The sequence below is a fragment of the Nothobranchius furzeri genome, chromosome 4 (assembly GCF_043380555.1).
Source record: "Nothobranchius furzeri strain GRZ-AD chromosome 4, NfurGRZ-RIMD1, whole genome shotgun sequence".
Taxonomy (NCBI): Eukaryota; Metazoa; Chordata; class Actinopteri; order Cyprinodontiformes; family Nothobranchiidae; genus Nothobranchius; species Nothobranchius furzeri.
In genome coordinates this window covers 4799168-4821773 of record NC_091744.1, presented here as the reverse complement: position 1 = coordinate 4821773, position 22606 = coordinate 4799168, and the positions used below count along the sequence as shown (strand labels likewise).

General features: G+C 47.6%; 1 protein-coding gene across 2 annotated transcripts in view; it reads left to right on the top strand.

The window, feature by feature from the left end:
- Window positions 1-21961, top strand: part of mxi1 (max interactor 1, dimerization protein) — a 52680-nt gene extending 30719 nt beyond the window's left edge. For both annotated transcript variants that reach the window (XM_015967566.3, XM_015967573.3), the window contains exons 4-6: window positions 12989-13103; window positions 21067-21259; window positions 21575-21961. In XM_015967566.3, coding sequence (XP_015823052.1) covers window positions 12989-13103; window positions 21067-21259; window positions 21575-21738 — 472 coding nt within the window. In that variant the 3' untranslated portion in view covers window positions 21739-21961. The remainder of the gene's footprint in view (window positions 1-12988; window positions 13104-21066; window positions 21260-21574) is intronic.
- The last annotated feature ends 645 nt before the right edge of the window (window positions 21962-22606 follow it).

Genomic DNA, 22606 nt, shown 5'->3' with positions numbered 1-22606 from the left:
AATAGAAAAATGTGATTGAGTCTTGTTTGGAGAGAGGGATGGATTGGGAGGTGTCAGGTTCGGTGGGCTGAGCTGGAGTGGTTATGAGACCCAGGCGCGGAGAGAGTGGTGGATGGAGACTGATATGTGGCAGCGTGGGAAGTTCTCTTCCCGTATGGTCTGTAGAGTTAGTGTCTTAGGTCTTAGAATGGCTTGGCGTCTATCGTTAGATGATGACTGAGTGCCGGCTCAGCTGTGACAGGTCCTTAAATAGGCTCAGCGGGATGACGTCACCGGGAAGCGTCGGTGACAGGCATGCTGGGAACTGGAGTGCAGCGCCAGCCCGGCCCGCAGAGGAGGTTAAGAGGAGGAGTTCATGACAGGACCCCCCCCGCGAGGGACGGCTCCAGAAGGCCCAGGGCGACGCGACCAGAAATCAGCCAACAGGGAAGGATCCAGAAACGAGCGGGCAGGCTCCCAGCTACGTTCCTCCGGACCGTAACCCTGCCAGTCCACCAAATACTGCCATCCACGGCCCCGGCGGCGGGCGTCCAGAATCTTGCGGACGGTGTAGACGGGGTCCCCATCGACATCTCGGGGCGTCGGCACCCGGGCCGGAGGCGGATGGAGAGGAGAAGACACCACCGGCTTGAGCTGTGAGACGTGGAATACCGGGTGCACCTTAAGAGTGGAAGGGAGGCGCAGCCGGTAAGCGACCGGACCGAGGACATCTCGGACTGGGAAGGGCCCCAAAAAGCGAGGCGACAGCTTCCTGGAACCAGCCGGAAACCGGAGGTTTGCGGTAGAGAGCCAAACCCGGTCACCAGGCTGGAACACAGGGCCGGGCCGGTGGCGGCGGCAGTGTTGTCGGGAGTACTCCGTATTAGCCCGGGTGATGGCGGCGCGAGCCCTGATCCAAGCGAGATGGCAGCGGCGGACCATATCCTGAGCCGCCGGAACCTCCACCTCCGGCACCTGATGGTCAAAAAGAGGGGGCTGGTATCCGTAGCAGGTCTCGAAGGGCGATAGACCCGTGGCGGAGGACGTCTGGAGGTTGTGAGAGAGCTCCGCCCATAGGAGGTAACGAGGCCAGGTGGACGGTTGAGACGAGGCGAAGCAGCGTAAGTAACGCCCAAGCTGCTGGTTTGCTCTCTCCGTCTGACCATTAGTCTGGGGATGATAGCCTGACGACAGACTGGCAGAAGCGCCCACCAACCGACAGAAAGCCTTCCAGAAACGTGAGATGAACTGAGGCCCTCTGTCAGACACCACGTCCTGGGGAAATCCGTGGAGCCTCACCACATGATCGAGGAGGAGCTCCGCCGTCTTCTTAGCCGTGGGGAGCCCTGCCATAGCCACTAAATGCACAGCCTTCGAAAAGCGGTCGGTGATGGTGAGGATGGTGTCCAGGTGGTCGGCAACGGGAAGCCCCGTGACAAAGTCCACACCTATGTGCGACCACGACCTTTTAGGCACAGGGAGCGGTTGCAATTCCCCGGCTCCAGGTTGGGTGGTGGACTTAGACCGGGCGCAAGTGTCACATGCAGCGGTGTATTCACGCACGTCCTTTCTCATAGAGGGCCACCACAGGGCCCGGCGGAGGAACTGGAAGGTACGAGCCTGGCCTTGGTGTCCCGCGAGCCGTGAACTATGCCCCCACCTCAAGGCCTCCTGTCGACACACGGCCGGAACGTAAAGGCGGTTAGGAGGCGTCTCTGGGGGCGCCGGGTCCGCCGGGAGAGCCGCCCGGATGGAGGCTTCCAGGGGCCATTGCAGGGCGGCCAAGAACCGTTCGGTCGGGAGGATGGACCTCGGTTCAGGAGGCCTTGGATCCTGGGTGTGTTGACGGGACAGGGCGTCCGCCTTGAGGTTCTTTGAGCCGGGGCGGTAGGCGATGTGAAAGTTATAAGGTTCGAAAAAGAGGGCCCACCGGGCCTGACGAGGGTTGAGTTGGCGAGCGGTCTGAATATGGATGAGGTTCTGATGATCAGTCCAGATTAGAAAAGGAGTGGGGGTACCCTGGAGCCACTGTCGCCACTCCTCCAGGGCCCACTTTATCGCCAACAATTCCCGGTCCCCGACCCCATAGTTCTGCTGGGTAGGAGAGAACTTCCGGGAAAAGAATGCACAGGGATGGAGTTTGGAGTCCTGGCCACGTTGTGACAGTACGGCTCCCGCGCCCGTCTCAGAGGCGTCCACCTCCACAACGAAAGGCCGGGTTAGGTCCGGGTGGAGGAGGATGGGCTCGCTTACAAAGCGGCGGACCAGCTCATGGAAGGCAGCAACAGCCTCCGGGGAGAGGCGGAAAGGGCGAGGCTGATTGGTTGTTTTCGTCAGGGAAGTTAATGGTGACGCCAGGGCGCTGAAGTTGCGGATAAACCGGCGGTAGAAGTTGCAGAACCCCAGGAAACTCTGCAACTGCTTCAGGGTCTTGGGTAGTGGCCACTGCGCGACCGCCTGAACCTTCTGTGGGTCCATGCGCAGGCCCTGGGAGGAGATGATGAATCCCAGAAACGAGGTGGACTCCTGGTGAAAAGCACACTTCTCCAGTTTACAGAATAAGTCGTGCTCCAGGAGGCGTGACAGAACGGCTCGAACATGCTGGGTGTGTTCCTCGGCCGTGCGGGAGTAGATGAGGATGTCGTCCAAATAAACAAAAACCCAACGACCCAGCATGTCACGGAGGACATCAGTGATGAAACGCTGGAAAACGGCAGGGCTGTTGCAGAGGCCGAAGGGCATGACCAGGTACTCATAATGTCCAGTGGGTGTAATGAAAGCGGTTTTCCACTCCTCTCCTTCCTTTATGCGGATGAGGTTGTATGCACTGCGGAGGTCCAGCTTGGTAAACAGTGTGGCTTGGGCAGTGGCGTCCAGAGCCGTGCTCATTAAGGGAAGAGGATGGCGGTCCCTGATGGTGATTTTATTCAATCCACGATAGTCTATACAGGGCCGGAGGTCACCTTCCTTCTTCTTCACAAAGAAGAACCCTGCCGCCCCAGGAGACGTGGAATGTCGGATAAACCCCTTCTGGAGAGCCTCATTGATGTAAGCGTCCATCGCCTGGGTCTCTGCCGGGGAGAGCGAGAACAGCCGACCCCGAGGCGGGGTGGTTCCGGGCTGAAGCCTGATCTCCAGATCGTAGGGGCGATGAGGAGGCAGCTTGGTGGTAGGCTCTTTTGCAAAGACCCGAGCCAGATCGTGGTATTGGGGTGGAAGGAGTGTTAAATCCACGTCCTTGGGTGGTGTCTCCCTAGGCTGTGATCCTGGAAGGAGTGTTAAATCCACATCCTTGGGTGGTGTCTCCCTAGGCTGTGATCCTGGAGACGGATGATGAAGGCGACAGTTAACACCCCATGCCATGACTTTACTGGTGGACCAGGAGATGTGAGGGTCGTGGAGGCGGAACCAGGAATGACCCAGAATGAGAGGAGTCGTAGGGGCGTGAATGACCAAGAAATGAAGGGTCTCTACGTGTTCTCCGATGGTCATCCGGAGGTTCTGGGATCGGTGCGTGATCGGATATGGCATGAGAGGGCGCCCGTCCACTGAGGTGACGGGAACGGGATGATCGAGGAGGGTGAGTGGGATCTTGAGCCGGTTGACCAACCCCTGATCGATAAAGCTTTCTGCAGCTCCGGTGTCGAGGAGGGCCACCAGGGGGACCGGTCCTTGGCTCAGCTGGAAGGAGACCGAGAGGGTGGTGTGATGAGGAGCTGCATGAGTGGAAACTCCGAGTGAGGCAGCTCCTACACCGACCCGGAGGGACCGTTTCCCGGGCGTATGGGGCATGTTGCACGGGGATGACCCAGAGCCCCACAATAGGCGCATCGTCCCTCCTGAAAACGGCGCGCCCGTTCCTCGGGGGGCAAATGACCCAGTTGCATGGGTTCCTCCATGGGTTGGTTCTCCTGACGGCGGGGGAAAGTTCGGGATTGTACGGGAACCGCCCTCACTCCTGGTCTGGTGAGGAGGCAGCGGTCCAGCTGGAGAGCCAGGTCCACCGCCTGGTCCAGGGTGGTTGGAGCCTCGTGACCAATCATGCCCTCACGGATGCGGGGTGACAATCCCTCCAAGTACACAGCCTTCACCGCGGCATCACCCCAGGTTAGACGGGCAGCGGTGGTCCGGAAGCGTGAGGTGAATTCGGCCACGGTCTGAGAGCCTTGTCGAAGCTGGAGCAGGCGTGTCTCATCTGCGACCTCGCTGCTGGGATGAACGAATGCCTTCTTCAGTTCTTTCACGAAGGCTTCATAGTCGTTGCAGACTGGGGACTTCTGATGGTACAGAGCAGCCGCCCATTCACCGGCTCGCCCAGTCAGCAGGGAGGTTAACAGAGCCACGCGAGAGCAGGAAGTCGGGTAGCGTGCCGGCTGACACTCAAAAGTCATTGACAGAACGGCCAACATGCTCTCCGGGGATCCTTTAATCCCATCCCATTTCTCTGGGAGACTTAGATACGGCTCCACCACGTTAGGAGTGGCAGATGACTGTCGTTGGAGGGCTGAGGAGAGTTGGACTACCAGTTCGGTGACGGAATCGAGTTTGGATGCGAGGCGATCAGTAACAGCACGCAGCTGATTGTTCTCCACACGGAGTTGGGCGTTGTCCGCCTCCTGGCGTTCTACTCGGCTGAGCAGCTGCGCTACCTCAGCTCGCAGCTGTGCGATCTCCGCTGGGTCTACTCGGGTCTCAGTCATCCTGTCAGGTTCGGTGGGCTGAGCTGGAGTGGTTATGAGACCCAGGCGCGGAGAGAGTGGTGGATGGAGACTGATATGTGGCAGCGTGGGAAGTTCTCTTCCCGTATGGTCTGTAGAGTTAGTGTCTTAGGTCTTAGAATGGCTTGGCGTCTATCGTTAGATGATGACTGAGTGCCGGCTCAGCTGTGACAGGTCCTTAAATAGGCTCAGCGGGATGACGTCACCGGGAAGCGTCGGTGACAGGCATGCTGGGAACTGGAGTGCAGCGCCAGCCCGGCCCGCAGAGGAGGTTAAGAGGAGGAGTTCATGACAGGAGGAAAGGTGCCGCGCAGTGACCCAGGGCTGGCTGGCTGCTCGCTCACATGTCAAAGCCAAAAGGCAGAGCTTCCTGCCTGTGCACCCATCTGGGGCCTGTCAGGAACATGAGTCCCTAGCCACACACACACACACACACACACACACTCGCGCAGTCCTGAGCCAGACAGAAACACACATACTTCAGTGAAGTGAGCACTTTGGAAGCAGCCCATTGTCTCAGGAGGAAAGGAAAGCCTGACTCCCCGCCAGTGTTTCCTTAAGGATCCAGCCGAGCTATGCATAATGCTGCAGTTGATAAACTATTTATAAATCAGCTGATAGCTTTGTTGCTCCGGTTTCTGATGTTTTTTATCATATTTGAATTGAAACAGAAGAGATGCTTTCTAATCCTACTCTGCTGATTTCCCAAACTAAATTCACCTGTTTTTGGCTTCGTGGGTGTTTTCTTTGTCAGCTCCAGGTAACTCCCATGCACTGGTGGGAGATCAGAAGCTCCACCAGCAGCTTCAGATGTGGTTTTTTTTAATAGCCAGTTATTGATCGATGTGTTCATAGATGTGCGCTGTCAAAGGGAGAATGGGCTTTAAAAGGGCAGAGGTATACCTGCTAGGGATGAAAAAAAAAAAGGTGGGGATGAATCCTTTTAAATGCTTTTAGATTCTGAGGAATCTCCTGCTGAATATGAGAACAAACCATGATTCGCCTACGTTGTTTACTTTAGTGAGATTTTTGACATCTCCGCTATGTGTGACAGTTTTAGAGAGGTCCTGGTAGCAAAGGGCCACGTGTTGTGTAATCCGTGGCAGATGGAGGGTTCCTCATTCAGGCAACCTGCAGCTCACTGCGCCATTCATTCCCCGCTGGAGATAAAAAACTAAAACAGGAGCTGGTTTTTGCTTCTGACTCACTCACTCACAGCATCCATCTAAACACACACACACTTGCGGTGGTCACTCCTTGGCTTTGAGGACGATTTCCTCATCAGCTGAAGCAACAACCTTTCACAGAAACAACCTTTGACCTAGTGATGTCACTTCCTTTTACCGCGTATATCTCGCAAATCCGTAGCATTCGCAGCTGAGGACAGAGTTATGAGGCTTCACAGTAAATCCATAGCTGTTTATGTAACTAGCGTCTGCCTTTTCTAAGAACTCTGCAAACAGAAGCCCGTGTTTCTGTTTACGTGACTCCAAGAGGGCGGAGGAAAAAAATAGATATTGTGCCTGCAGCGTGCAGGTATGGTCGCAAGCTTCCGCTTGATTTCAAGTCCTGTGTGGCCTAAGATTTCTAACTGTAAGTCTATGTATTTAACAAGCTGTTTTGGGGATACCTGTCCTGCGTTTGGGGTTATCACTGGGAGTTTATGACCTTTAACCTCTCTGCTGAAGCTCTTAAACCTCACTCTGATAGAGGGATGCTTGAAGGTCCAACCCTTCTCAGCTGACCCATCATTTTAACCAGAGACTTTGGATACTTGTGTTGCAGGCAGGCATAAAAACAAGTGAATAAAAATGTCATTGTAAAGCCAGTATCTCACCAGGCTGACACTATTGGTGATAAACCGTGGTGCACATTTGTGTGGGTGTTTCCAGAACGTCACAACATGTTCTTGAGGGTTTTCAGCTTTTGTTAAAAAATTAAAAAAGCCTCATTCCTGTGATAAACGGAGAAAATCAAGACAGTTTTTGACTACATTGTGGTGGAGGAACGCTAAATAAATTACACAATGTATTTTTGGGCACACTGAAGTGTCATGTGCACCAATTCAGTTTGAATCCAACTGAGTCTCCATTTCTCACATTTGCAGACAGGTAGCTCAAATGATGGAAAGAAAGCCTTAAAGCTCAAGTTCACTCCTTTATTGATGAATCAGCTGTGTTCTCTAGAATGAGTCAACACCTTGTGAGTTATTTTCTGTGGGAAAAAGGCTCTGCTGCTTCTGTTTCAGGGGCTAGATGTTTGTAAGGGGTGTGCATAAATATATAAACGGCCAGTATTTGTGTTTATGTATATCCTACAACCCACTCTACCTCCTGATCTAGTGCTGCCCACGTGGGGGCCGGAAAACGGCCAGATTCTGAGTCTGCCTCATTAATAGTCATGGCCAGTATCTGGCTTCTGATTGGCTAACAGCAGCACAACTCTTCCGCTGCCTCTGCTCTTTCTTTCATGTGTGAAAAAAATGCAGAGTTGATCAAAATGAAGCCCGAAGGTGTTTGAACTTCTTGTGCGGTTGCTAATGCTAATATTAGCTTCTGCCAGCCAAGACGTGCTCTGCTCACTCCGTGCCGCTAAATCAATGCAGAGGTAGGCGGGGCCATGAATGTAAATGTTCCCTGTGACGTAGAAGAGACTGGCTTTTTCTAGCTCGTTCGTTTTCCCATCTATTTCCTTTTTTGTGGTAAATGCAGGTGATTTTCACGTTAAGCATGTGTGTGCAAAAATTTCATATAGAACAATTGTCACAGAACGAAACCTTCAGAAGATGTGAATCCTGGATTTTTCGTTACTAAGACGTCCTGTGTGAGTTGGAATAGGGCACCTTCTCTTTTTTCGTCCCTCACAATTACACACCGCTCCTCAGGCACTCCCTCTTATGCGCCGGGGGCTCCATTCCCATCTATAATTATCAGGGTGCCACACAGATGGGTGTGTCACACACTCAGAGATTAGAAGAAATGCCAGCATGCGTCTAACACACATCCTCATCAGTAAGAGGTATAATGAGAGTCGGAAAGTTGCCAGAAAGTGTTTCTTTATGCCAGAAAAAGGATGAAATAGTAAATAAGTCGCTTCAAACAGCAAAACCAGTCATGACAGTGCTGACGGAGGCGGAGCTTCTCATCCACATCAACACCATCTGGTTGCATTAGGTGGTGAGTCGGCAGGCCAAAAAGTGATTCCTCAAACCAGTTGTGGTTTAACCATAATGGTGTTGCTGTCATTGCTGGTGCTAGAAATATGGTGACACTACGCCATGTCATAGCACACCTCAGATACCTCTGAGCATTTTTACATGTCGCTGGGTGATGTCAAAAGGGAGGATAAAGAGCAGGAGGGCTTGGAAAAGGAGGTTATCTTGGGTTGTCTGCTGAGACGGTGGTTGTTCTCTAAACCCAGAGTCTCCGGTGTCTGGAGATGGTTAACTTTATGTCTGATAGGCGGAACTTTCAGACGGACAGGCCCCCGCATGACGAGTGTGTCCTGCTCTTCTTTTTCTGATCAGGCAATTCATGGCTGTCTGCATTAAAAATACTGTATTTCATGCTTGTGTTTAATTTTAAACACACTTTCAGCTGTCTATGTAAATACTTGATTGGAACAGAAACATTGGATTGTAAAATACGCCTCGTGCCTCCTTCCTGCAGAATCATCAACTATTGTCATTTTGGAGTCGGACAAAACCACTTTGAGAAACGTTTAGTCATGTTTTATCTGTGATCTGTCCCAGGTGGAGATGTGTGTACCTAGCCACCCCCACCCTCGAGCTGCTGGGGGAGTAGGATGTGAAAAGGTGGCAATTGATATCTGTATGTACAGATGAAAGGGACAGATATACATTGGTGTAGAAAAAACATGGGATGAATGGAGCTGATTGAACAGATAGATTACCGGAGCCAGACTGATAGACATCATGCAAACCTTGTCCTGTGTGTGTGTGTGTGTGTGTGTGTGTGTGTGTGTGTGTGTGTGTGTGTGTGTGTGTGTGTGTGTGTGTGTGTGTGTGTGTGTGTGTGTGTGTGTGTCTTGTGACTTTGATCACATCAGATGACTGCTGCATTGTTTAGTCTGCAGAAATGCCACATTTGTTCACATACAATAACCTAAACAAGACCAGTGAAATAGCTGTAAGGGCTTGCTCTTGTCAACATACACACACACAGAGGTAGATACGCCCTGGCTAGCACTCACATGCACCTGCCAGTTTTAAAGCAGCAGAGCGTAGCTGAGAGACACGCTGCTCGGGATTTGCATTGAATTCCTGCCCTGGTCCTCTGGGCTCGTCTCCCTTGGATTGCCCCAGAGATTATGCTCCAGTCTGGGTCAGTCCACTGAGTCTACTGACTCTTAATGCCTCTCCACCGTTTTCCTTAGGCTAGCTGAAAGAGCAGACCCAACTAATGGATCCATGATTGGGTTAAAGCTACAATTATCTATCTTTACCTCTCAAGTTGGGTCCATTAGTTGTATAGATAGTACCTGAGGCCTGACTCCAGGCGCAGAGGGAGGTATTGTCAGGATGATGGAACACACTGACCAGGGTTCATGATGGACACACACACACACACACACACACACACACACACACACACACACACACACACACACACACACACACACACACACACACACACACACACACACACACACACAGATAAAACTGTTTATATTGTAGAAAATACATGTGAAGAGTTGCTAATTTGTAGTAAATAATTACAACAGATTGAGGAGAAGAAAGAAGAAAAATTATTTGTACAGCACTTTCAAGATGAAAATCACAAAGCGCTTCACAAGAACAAAAAGAAAATAAAGTAGATGTAAATAAATATGGAGAAACATACCGTAAGCAGGAAATGAGCTAACAAGCCAACGAGCAGCAGCAGACCCACAGGAGTTCACATGAAAAGATTCAATTCAATCCAATTCAAAAATACTTTATTAATCCCAGAGGAAAATTGATTGCTGTAGTAGCTCAGAATAATAATAATAGTGATCAAGTTGTCAAAGAGTTATTGTATATTACAATGGCTGTTGACAGGAAGGATCTCCAGTAGCGGTCAGTGTTGCAGCGAAACTGAAGAAGCCTCTGACTGAAGACACTCTTCCGTTGTCGGACAGTCTTGTGAAGAGAAATCTCAGTGTTGTCCATAATGTTCTTGATTCTCTGGAGAATCCTTCTTTGCATTATCTCCTCCAGTGGTTCCACAGTCGTCCCCAGAACAGAACCAGCCTTTCTTATTAGGCTGTTGAGCCTTTTCAGGTCCCTGCTTCTGATGCTACTACCCCAACAGAAGATGGCTGAAGAGATTACACTCTCAACAACAGACTTGTAGAAGATCTGCAGCATCTTGCTACAGACATTGAAGGACCTAAGCGTCCTCAAGAAGTGCAGTCTGCTGTGCCCCTTCTTGTAAACGGCTTCGCTGTTCTTTCTCCATTCCAGTCTGTTGTCCAGGTGAAATCCAATGTATTTGTATTCCTCAACCACCTCCACTTCTTCTCCCATGACGGAAACAGTGTTTGGCTCCACCCTGTTTCTTCTGAAGTCTAAAATCAAATTGTTTTGTTCACGTTCAAGGTCAGATGATTGTTTCCACACCATGCCACAAAGCGCTCCACCAGCTCTCTGTACTCAGCTTCCTGTCCATCTCTGATACACCCGACAACTGCAGAGTCATCTGAGTATTTCTGTAGATGACAGGTCTCTGATTTGTACTGGAAGTCTGAGGTGTACAGGGTGAAAAGGAATGGTGAGAGTACAGTCCCCTGTGGTGCTCCAATGTTACTGATCACCTGGTTTGATGTGCAGTTCTTCAGCCTCACAAACTGTGGTCTGTTTGTCAGGTAGTCTTTAATCCAGGCGATAGTTGAGGCCCCCCACCTGTGTCTTCTGGGGTTTCTGGCAAAGTACATCAGGCTGGATTGTGTTAAATGCACTGGAGAAATCAAAGAACATGACCCTCACAATGCTGCCTGCTTTGTTCAGATGACAGTGGATTGGTTGAAGCAGCTGGATGATGGCATCTTCAACTCCAACTCCATGGCGATAAGCAAACTGCAGCGGGTCCTGATATGTCCTAGTTTGCTTATTCAGGTGGACCACCAGGAGTCTCTCCAGGACCTTCATGATGTGGGATGTCAGGGCAACCGGTCTGTAGTCGTCATTGACTGATGGGCGAGTTTACTTTGGAACTGGAACAAGGCAGGATGTCTTCCACAGGACTGGAACCTTCACCTGGGCCAGGCTGAGGTTGAAGAGGTGCTGCAGAATCCCACAGAGCTGCTCTGCACAGGCCTTCAGTACTCTGGGGCTGACACCATATGGACCTGCAGCCTTGTTTCTGTTCAGTCTCTCCAGCTGCCTCTTCACCTGACTTCTAGAGACAGATAGGTGGGAGGGGGAGGTAAATGGGGCAGCAGCATCTCCTGACTTGGTTGAAGACAGATTTATAGAACCAGAAGAGTCCATGACTGCGTTAGAGGACAAAAGAGCTGGTGTGTGACAGGAAAATGTTGGATCAGAGGAGGATGGGATGTCTGATTGGCTGGGGACAGGCGAGGAGGATGCTGGGTTTGTTCCTGAACTGAACCTATTGAAGAACTTGTTCAGTTCATTGGCTGTGTCCAGGCTGCCATCTGTGCAATCCTTCCTCTGCTTGAACCCTGTGATCTTCTTCATCCCTGACCAGACATCTCTGATGTTGTTCCTCCGTAGTTTGTTCTCCAGCTTCTTGCTGGTGGCTATCTCCAGCGGTCAATGGGCAATCAGACGGGGTACACCCTGGAGAGAGAGCCTGTCCATCGCAGTCTGGTGAACTCTCTTGGCAAATAATATGGGCGACAACTTACTGCCAAGAGTTCAACATCTGGGCTGCAGAGATGACATTTCACTGAAACATAACCTGGATGGCACCATCTGTTGTTGACAAGCACTGCCACTCCACCTCTTTTTCTTTTCCCGCTCCTCTTCAGATCTCTGTCTGCTCGTACAGTCAGGAATTCTGGCAGAGAGACGCTGGAATCGGGGATATGGTCCTGCAGCCACGTCTCAGTGAAACACATAACACTGCATTGCCGATACTCTGGCTGAGTCCTTGAAAGGGCTTGGAGTTCATCCATCTTGTCTGCCAATGATCTCACATTGCCCATTATGATCGATGGAAGAGATGGTTTGACTTTCCTCTTTCTCTGTCCCCGTTTTGCTCCCGCTCTGCATCCACGCTTCTTGCATTTTAGTTCATTTGAGATTTGTGGCTTCAGTTGAGTTATTATTTCACCTTTTCCAATGTTAATCAGCTGCTCCCGATTGTAAACCAGCTTGTTGCCATGGTTACACATCATAACAGATGCTCAAAAGAGAAAAAAATAGTAGTAAAAATCCTCTGAGCTTCACAACACCAGAAACAGAAAAGTAAAAGGTACAAAAAAAAAACAGTTTTTCTTAAGATGAGTTTTGAGCTGCATTTTAAAGGCCAATTTCTGTTTTTTACTTGTTATTTTTTAACCATAATCGGTCACGATGAGTTTAAGATGCAGGCTAAACATGAAAATACTCTTCAACTTCTATTTCCTGCATTTGCCACCGACAGAAAGTAGATGAGGAAACACTCAAATTTGAAAAGCCTGACAATTGCAGTTGAAGTGTCTAATCAACATACATGGCCTTTCCCATCCTCACTCACAACAAGGAAGGCTGTTATTGGTTTAGCATTCAGGAAACAGCAGAGCATGTCTCGACTAGTAGACGCTAACCATTAGCATTAGCCACTCCACCTCACAGCAGAACTCCTTCAGGCTTGTGTCATTTGTGAAGATAAAACAGCAGTGTTGCAGAGCAAACAGTCAGTGGTAGAGTCCCATTTCTGTTAACCAATCAGAGGTGAGATGTCCAAATCTCAGGGAATAAGTTCCACTTAACTCTGCTGTTGCTATCTTCTACTTCCTGAAACAGGAGCGCCAGAGCTTTTTTCCTCCTCAGAGATCCTCTCGCAAGACATTCACTTATACTAGAGACCACTGCAAATGCTTTGAAAAAAACAAGTGTTTAAGTCTCCTTTAAATGGAGGTAGTGTCGTCAAACTTTCAGCTACATTATATTAACTAGTTAGTAATTAGTTAACCAACTACTGCAACAGCCGGAACAAAGAGTGCCTTTAGAACAGGTCATGTTAACAGCCATCATGCATTTACAGTGATGCTGTCGCCAAGATCTATTGTGTTTTTCTATTTATTCAGCTGTCATTTTGCTTTCTGTTTGCTTTTATTTGTAGACGAGCTCACCTGCGGCTATGTCTAGAGAGGTTGAAGGCCCTCATACCTCTGGGACCTGACTGCAGCCGCCACACCACCCTGGGCCTACTCAACAAAGCCAAAGCACACATAAAGGTACATCTACAGATACTGGGCACCTGTACACTGAGTTCTACGGCCACCCATTTAGACACCGGTCTCTTGTCCATTCATATTTCTCAAGCTTCAATAGAAGCAGTGAAAGTGACCCTAAACGCCAAAAAGCATTTGCAATTATAGTTGCCTCTTGTGTGACATCAGAAACTAAATAAGTTAGAACGTAAAACAACTGGTGTTCAACAGCACATCAAAACTGTTATCTATATCCAAGTCTACAGTGGTTGTAGAATACAGCAGCTGTGGATAGAAACAGCTGAATATGTCATTGTTGTGATTTCATCGTGCTACAGTGGTCTGAGTCAACAATGCTTAGAGATTTCTGTCTTTGATGATTTGGCCTCAGCAGAGTGAAGGCTTCAATTCAATCCAATTCAAAAATACTTTATTAATCTCAGAGGGAAATTGATTGCTGTAGTAGCTCAGAATAATAATAATAATAATAATAATAATCAAGTCATCAAAGACTTATTGTATATTACAATGGCTGTTGGCAGGAAGGATCTCCAGTAGCGGTCAGTGTTGCAGCCATGGACGTCACTAGGATTGAGATATAGGGGGGGGCTTAGCCCCAGGAGCTTGACCTTGAACGTTTTTTGTCACACCCTGCAAAAACTTTGTCAATTAATTCATTATCTTACTTTTACTTACTTTTATTCGCTTGCTTTTACTACCTAGCTATTTTATCGATGGTTTATTTACATTGTTCTTTTACTGATTTTATTGACTTCTCATGGTTGGTTCTTTGTGCTTTGCTCTAGTTGTTTTATTCTTTTATATTATTATTTTAACCCTATATGTTTTTACCCCTGTACAGCACTTTGGTCAGCTCACATGCTGTTTTTAAATGTGCTTTATCAAATAAATGGAATGGAATGGAATCTGAAGAACATTTAACAAAACCTCAAGAAGTGCAGTCTGCCGTGTCCCTTCTTGTAAACGGCATTAACCAATATCTACTGGCCCGAAACAGTGCAGAGAGTTTAGAGACGATCATCGACCTGCTGGAAATTATAACTAAAAGCAATAAAGTGCCAGTTAAGTTAAAGAGGTCCTTTTCTCATAAGCCGTGTTTCCATTGCCAGAACTTCAGCTGCGCTTGTTTGAGCATAGATAATTGAGCTGGAGGAGAAAGTAGACAACTCCATTTCCTGACATTCTGACATCTCGCTTCAGATTGACTAACAGCAACTCAATTCTACCACCGACTCCTTTTCCTCTGCAACGTTGATGTTTTATCTCCACAAATAACACACGCCTCGAGGAGTTCTGCTGTGTGGTGGAGTTGCTGATGCCAGCAGTTAGCTAGTCGAGTCGTTCTCTGCTGTTTCCCGGACGCTCAACCAGCAACAGCCTTCCCCGTCACGAGCCAAGATGGGCGAGTCCAAGACACAGCTTGATGTAGATCTGTCAGGCTTTTCAAATCCACGCGTTTCTTTTCTATCAGAAGCTAATGCAGGAGATAGGTGCAGGAGACTATTGTCGCGTTCAGCCTGCATGATGATGTCAGAGTGACTGATCATTTTCAGAAATAATAAGTAAAAGATGGTTTCTCAGTGAAGGACCTCTTTAAAGAAAGTTGAGTTACTCCCAAAGTCAGTAGCTCAATGGGCTGTGACTGTTGGCAGCTAGTAAAAGACACAAAAAACAAGAAAATATTCCAAATCTTAGTAGGATTGTGCTGTATTGTTGTAGAAATGGTACATAGAACATGTTTGAGATACGGCAGGGTTAAATTGAGGGTGTGAAGTTATTGCAAAAGAATTACAACAGCTGCACAGGTGTCAAGCAAATGTTTTTATTCCATTTTTGATTCTTTTTTAAACACAAATAAGGTTTTTCTTTTCCTTGCTGACGTTTCGTTTGCGGCTGCAAACATCTTCAGAGCTGATGCTGATGGCGGCGTCACTTCCTTCTCCGTTTATCCGCGGGCAGCAGAGGACGTTGTCGCCCTCTGCTGCCCGCTCTCCCCTCTCCAATGACGCAGTCGAAAGTGAAAGAAACAAGTCGAAGACACACAAGAGCAGGAAAAGAAGAAGCAGAAAGTACAGTAAAGAAATCGGCCGTAACAGATTTCTGCACAAGAGAAAACCATATAATGGACTGGGACAACACAAGGATCATAAACACCGAACAACAGAAATACAAAAGATGGATAAAAGAAACTATAGAGATAAGGAGACGTGGATGTGGGACCATGAACAGAGACGATGGAGTTTACTCATTGGATCGCGCATGGGACTGCATCATCAGGGAGGGGAGAGCGGGCAGCAGAGGGCGACAACGTCCTCTGCTGCCCGCGGGTAAACGGAGTAGGAAGTGACGCCACCATCAGCGTCAGCTCTGAAGTTGTTTGCAGACGCAAACGAAAAGTCAGCAAGGTAAAGAAAAACCTTATTTGTGTTTAAAAAAGAACCAAAAATGGAATTTGAAGACAAACACAGCAAGAACGTACAAAAACTGTTTTTATTGCAGCTTTGTCTCAGAGTCTTAGTAATGTCTCATTCGTTCCCCTTTTCTTTTGCCAGAATGTTCTTTTACTTTCTGTTTCACAAAAACTAAGTTTAGATTTTTGTTTCACACGGCTTCCTGACCCGCGACGTCTCTTTGACTAGAAAAATGTGTTGTGCAGATTTTGTTTTTAACCTTTTCAGAATTCAAGCGACCCATTAGCGAGATCATGCTAATCTATACATCAGAGAGCAGAGCTATCATCCACAGCAACCAACACCTACCATGTCTGACATCAAAGGAAAAAGACTTTGAGCTTCCGTAATACGAAAGAGGAAAGTTTAACATATTCCATTTTCTACATTTATTTATTCATTAGTGCACGGCTAAAATGTCAGAAGGACATACGTGTAATGAAGTCAATAGAGGGTAAATTGGATTAAATAAACTGCTTAAGAGCTATTTATTTCTATTCTCATTACTTTGTGACCAATAGCTGTAATACTGTATTAATATAGATTATTACCTTGCTTGGTCGTTGGATGATTAATTAGAAGGTTCTAGGGTTCTTTTAATTATTAAGGGATCGTCACACTTCGCTTTGATTCAGGAACCAGTCAGTGTTTGCAAACAAATAAGAATTTATTCTACAAACAATTTTAAGCCTTGACAAATGGTTTAAACTAGTATTTTCTGTGAGTGGGTGCGAACTAAGAGATGGGTGTCTGGAACTAGGTGTGAATATAGTATTTCAGAGTCAAAATCTCCGCATCTCAGAGAGAGGTGAGTTCTGGATAATAAAAGAATTTGGTTTGCATCTGACCTGTAAGCTGGTCTTATCAAACTGCATACAGACGCTAGCTCACTGTGTTCTACGTACCCAAGTGGAGACGCCCTTGCGGATCCGAGGTATCAGGGGGTTGGAGATCCCGGGGACAGAAGTCCGTAGACTAACTTCTAGTACGACCAGGTCGGTCCAGGATCGCTCCAGGTAACACAGGTGGACTGGATGAAACCAAGCATCTCAAAACCACTCTGAAGGAGTGTTGCAAAATCAGCTTTGTTCTGCAGGAAAAATCTCTTGTTGTCCTCAGCTTTGCAGGTGCAAAAGCTTAAGGTTTTGACAGTGTGTCAAAATCCTTTGGTAGCTCAGCTAAAGGTGGCCAGTCTTAAACCCTCGTTCTGTTGGAGGTTCGAACTTGTCTCCGGGTGGAAGCAGAGCGGCTGGTTTTATAGCCTGCTGTTTATCTATTACCAAAGTTATCAAGAATTCTCAGAACGCACCCTCTGTGATGCAGAGCCGCTTAAGCCCCATTCCCACCTGTACCGGGTCGGCCCGGGCCGGGTAGCGTAGGTTGTTTACATATCTGGGTGGCCTGGTATTTTCCCGGGCCAACCAAGGCTCATTCTCGGCCCTCTTCCCGAGGGGTACTGCTTCAGGCCGACCAGGGCCAACACGCCCACTGCTGACAGCAAATTCACACCTTCCATTAGAGCAAGCCTCTGATTGGTGGGTAGAATCAGCCCACATGGGCTTAAGACAAGGATGTGTGGAATCAACCGTGCCAGGCTGGGGCCGACTGGGGCTACCCGGCCCGGGCCGACCCGGTACAGATGGGAATGGCCCATTAGTCTGCGAAACAAGGTTAGTTTATGTGTAATGCTTCTTAATTTAGCCTTACCTCTTGTCTGGTGTGAGTGATCTAATCCAGCAAACATATTTAGCATCATTGAACATATTTGTGAAACACTTCATTTATAATTATACATGGCAATATTTAGTGATTATTAATTGTAAGATCTTCTTTTCTTCAAGGATTATTCTGAAATATAAAATTATTACTTATTGTCATGTTGAGAGCAGGAGGTTAGGACCCAAGGTGCAGGAAATCCAGAACACACAGGCAGGAGCAGTTGAAAAGTAAAAATCCTTTATTTAGGAGGAGAACCAAAAAATCCAAGGGGCGAAGGCAAAAACCCGATAACTAAACTAAGACCAAAATCCAAAAGCTCACTTTCTGAGCAGAGATCTAAAGACTGAGACTAGAGACTAAAGACTGGAGACAGGAGACAGGAGACAGGAGACAGGAGACAAAACAACGCTGACCAAGACAATGAACCAACAACCACAGAGTGACAAGACAAGGCTTATATACACATGGAGAACAATTAAGGAAACAGGAAGCAGGTGTGTGGAGTGAGGGCTGGAGGGAAGGCAGGTGACACAAATTATCTAAATGGGGAAAACAGAACCAGTGGAGGGCAGAAAGACCTAAAACATAAAACTAAGGCCTAGTCCACACGTAGCCGGGGTTTTTTAAAAACGAATATCCGCCCCTCCAAAAACTTGCATCCACACCACAGCGTTTAAAAAAAAAACTCTGTCCACACGTACCCGGATAAATACGTTGTTAAGGACATGCCAGACCTGTAGGCGGCAGTACTTCCCCCGTTCTTAACCTCGTCCTTCGTCTGTGGTCTTCCACAAGGAGCAGTAATTCCTCTTGCAAAACCAAACAAGCAGAAAGCGCTTGGACAAATGATAAAGCGAGCGCAGCTCTGAGGGCATCCATGCTGTCGGCTAGTGTAAACACAGGTCGCACACGTGATGTCAGCATTTTTTGTCGTGGAAAGTGACGTTGCGGACCTTAAAACTTCGGTTTTGTCCGTCCACACGCAGACAACCAAAACGGAGAAAACGCAGATCTTCACTTTGGCCGGAGTTTTTAAAAAGATCCGTTTTCGTGTGAAAAAACTCCGTTTTCATGTGGATGACAGGCCAGAACGTAGAAAAATGTCTACGTTTTGGCAGATCCCCGGCTACGTGTGGACAGGGCCTAAACCTAAGACTGAGGGAAGGACATACACACACACACAAAAATACTGAGCAGGGGACAAAGAGGCTGGAGCTACAGAACGTGAAGGAAGAGCTGGAGGGCAGGGGATGAATGAATGACACAGGACCTGGGAGGAATTGACTTTAAAGGGCTACAAACATAAGACACAGAATGAAGGGGCAGATGCAGACCATGACACTTATATTATAAAATCTTCTTTTCTTCTGGGAGTAAAAAGTTTATTTTAGGAGTTCTCCTGTGAGGAACCTTGGGGAAAGGAATGCTACTGTTCATCTTTAATATCTGATGAAGCTTCAGTTCAGCTGATGAAGTCATCTGATTAAAGAGCCTGCGTGCAGACATTCCATCTCCTGTCAGGGTAAAATACAGCAGAACGTGTGTAGCCAGGGTTATTTGCTCTGGCCGTGCATATGAACTGTGGGATCTCACAATCAGTCCATCTGGTGACGTGACATACGTATACGCGGTTTTGTTAGGGCTGCGCTTAAATTGTCACTCATCTGCTTAGCTGTTTATTTCTGAGTAAACGGTGGGTTGACGTTGCACCGTTGTTTGTTTGCTTTTAGATATTTGCATTTGTCACATGCTGCTGTGGGGAACTTCCCTGTTTTATAGTGGAGCTTTGAATATTATATAATCACAAAGAGATTCAGCTTTGCAGTTTTCAATGGAGTTGTAAAAAAACCAACCAAAACCGGCCTCAGATGGAGCAGTCTGCGTGTGAAAAACGCCACTCAGTGAGCGTTCACGTGTCTGGGAGGGCCAAGTATAAAGCTGATATTGTTGTTGTACACACACACATACCCTCCTCCTCCCTGCACTCCTGCTGCTGTCAAACAGAGTCTCTCCTTAGCTTATCGATGGTCTATTGTTGTTTCTCCATCACTCAGAGTCACGCTCGGTGGCGATGGCGAGTGTGACTCGAGGCTGGAAGGTTAGATCCCCGCTCTGCTGTGTCAGGCGCCGTCTCGGCCCGCATCATAACCACAGAACACATTATAAAAGGAGCAAAGACGAGAAACTTAACAAGAGCGGAAAATCGTTTTCAGGGCTGGAAGGAAGAAAATCCACAGACACGAGATGTTTAGCTGCGTAACCGCTAGAAACGGGGGTGTTGGTCCGTCCATTTAGTATTTTGGTTCGACCCTTTGGCCAAGGTCAACCACTTTGTAGAGCTCGTTTGAGTTCTTTTGTATTAATAAAGCAAAAATAAAATGACTTTTAAAAAATACCTAGAAATGTTAAACAATGTAAAATATAATATATAAAAAATCTAAATACTTTGAGCGTGTTTGAATAAAACGTGATTAACATCAGTGTTATCATTTCTACATTTTTATTATGGCGTTCCATTGTCTTATAGCTGCTAATGCTCCCAATGAGTAAAAATGTAAGAATTTATGGGATTTTGTGTTGAGTTGATGTTCATGGATGGGCTGGGGGTAAACGATTATTTTTAAAACGATTATTCTGACGATTATTTTATCGAATAGTCGACTATTCTAATGACTATTTAGAAAATTAATCTAATGATTATTTTTCTATTGCACAATTAACAAAAACCAGAAAATCTCAAATAAATTCCTCAAAAAAATTGATAAATTTTTACTGTAAGAGAATAAACACTACAGGCCTTCCATTTTGTATAACACTGCGTTTATTGTGTTGGTTGGTTATGTTCTGGTGACGTGTAGAACTTGGGAGTGCAGGCTGCTGCCTGAGAGGTGGTAGAAGATGGAGTGTCTCCATGCTGCTTTGTTTTGGTCACTTATGTGCGTGAGGCGAGTGGTCTTACGGGTTAAACCAAACTCAGGTGGTATTTTACACTAAACCGAAAACCCACAACACTCTAAATGTAATAAAACGGAGATCTACACCACAAAAAAGATGAACTCTAAACCAAAACGTAACAGCTTATCCCAACGCAAGAAGCTGTTAGCGAAGTTGCTAACAGTAGCTTTACCAACGTTAAGTTCAAGTTACCAAGTTTAAATAAACCAAAAACACCCAGCAGCAAACAGACCAGCACGGAGGAGAGACTGCTACCACCAAAACAGCTCTCCTCATGTCTGAAAGAAGCTCCTTTATGAAGGGAGAAACGCTCCCGGTGATTTTCTACATCTGCGATAGACACGAAGCAGCGCATCTGACCCCGGAAGTTGTTGTCCGTTGCCGGGAGACGAAGGCGGGCAAAACAGGAAAATAATCTAGTAGTGGACGGACGTTGTTCCGGGTCTTCGGTATTTGGCGGAGATGTTAGTGAAGGCGGAGAAGAGGGCGAACTAGAGGAAAAACAGGCAGATTCCTCCTCTATTTACAAACTCCTGGGGATGCAACAAGTGGGCGCGGTGCGTCGACTTCCGGATCTGACGTCGACAAATTTTTAGAATCGAGCCGTCGACTTCGTCGAGGCTTCGCTACAGCCCTAATGGATGCCACCTCTCTCCCTCCGAGGAGCTACTGATTAAACCTGAAGCATTTAAAGAATATTAAAACGGACTGCAGATCCAAGACTGTGTCAGCCATAGGGACCAACCTCTAAAATAGTGTAATAATTATGGTTCCATCAGAACAATAAAGGGTCTAAGTAAATTATGATGATTAACTTATCCCCCACTCCCCCACCCCACCAGAAACTTGAAGAGGCGGACAGGAAGAGCCAGTACCAGCTGGAGTCTCTGGAGCGCGAGCAGAGGCACCTACAGCGTCAGCTGGAGCTGCTGGGGGGCAGCGGTGGTGTCCAGAGCAGCCCGGGGGAGGGCGAGAGGATACGCATAGACAGCGTTGGCTCCACCCTCTGCTCCGACCGATCCGACTCCGATCAAGGTGAGCGAGCGTCCGGCCTCACGCCACTGTTCACTCTGGCATCACCCAGTTTGGAACCGGGCCAAGTGATGCTGGAGGGGCGCAGGAAGAAAATATGAAGCGTTTGTTAGTTTGTTTGTTTGTGTTAAAAAAGTTTCTGATTTGATTCCAAATCACTCATTGAGTTATAAAAACAGGTTTGTAACATTGTTCCTCTCTCTCTTCCTCTCCTTGATCTCGCTCTCTCTCCCTCTCCTCTCTCTCTTCCTCTCTCTCTCCTTCCCTCTCTCTTTTCTTGCTCTCTCTCGCGCGCTCTCTTCCTCTAACCCCCTCCAGAAGAGATCGAGGTTGACGTGGAAAGCACGGAGTTCTCCCATGGAGAGCTGGACAGCGTGAGCACAGCCAGCACCAGCGACCTGGACGACCACAGCAGCCTGCAAAGCATGGCCAGTGACGAGGGCTACTCCTCCTGCAGTGTCAAACTTGCCTTCTCCTCCTAAAACCACCGCCTCCACCACCACCGCCCTGCCAAACCCACCTGTCCTCTCATCTGTTCACCCCTCTATCCATCCAGCCGTCGCCGGCTACTTCTGGCCTTTGTTTCGGCACATCTTCCATCCACGCTGGTGGGTCTGCAGCAGGAGCTCCGGCCTCGCCGGTACCAGGGACTCAGACGTAGTGATGCAAGACTGGCTCCATCTGAAGGGAGATCAGATACGAGTAGTTCCGATTTTAGAGTTTTTAAAAGATGGACAACCCCTAATTTAACTCAAAAGGCACTTAAAACCTTAAAATAGATGTTCTGAGTTCAACGTGGCTTTGTTCTGAGCTGACCCGCTTTTAGTTCGTCTCACTGGTTTTGCTGTCTCAGATCAACTTACTTAACAACGGGGTGAATTTTGCCATATCAGTCCAGCTTGGCCTTGAAAACCATCCCGACCTGCATAAATCTAACCCTTATCTGATTATTTTTAATGTTTTTATTATAATTATTATTATTATTATTTTATTATCTCTGCTCTACGTCACAGAGGCTTGGACCTTAACGTTGGTGCTATTGAGGCACAAACCAACAGACGGAGAGGGGGATCAGATCCGCCTCAGAGCTCGTCTGCTATCGCTTTTAACCGAGCACGAAAGGAAACGGCCACAAGAGTGGAGGAACAGAAAAGAAAACTCTAAAAAAATAAAAATAAAAAAATACATTCCTGCCGATTGTGGGTTCTTAATGCTTTGGTTTTTTTTTTTTTTTTTTTTAATATGGAAATTGTAATTTTGTGTGTTTTGTTTTAGTCCCTCCCCCTAAACCACCACCCAAAAAGCAAGAACAAGCTATCCAGCACTTACCTTCTTTAGAGGTAATTGTGA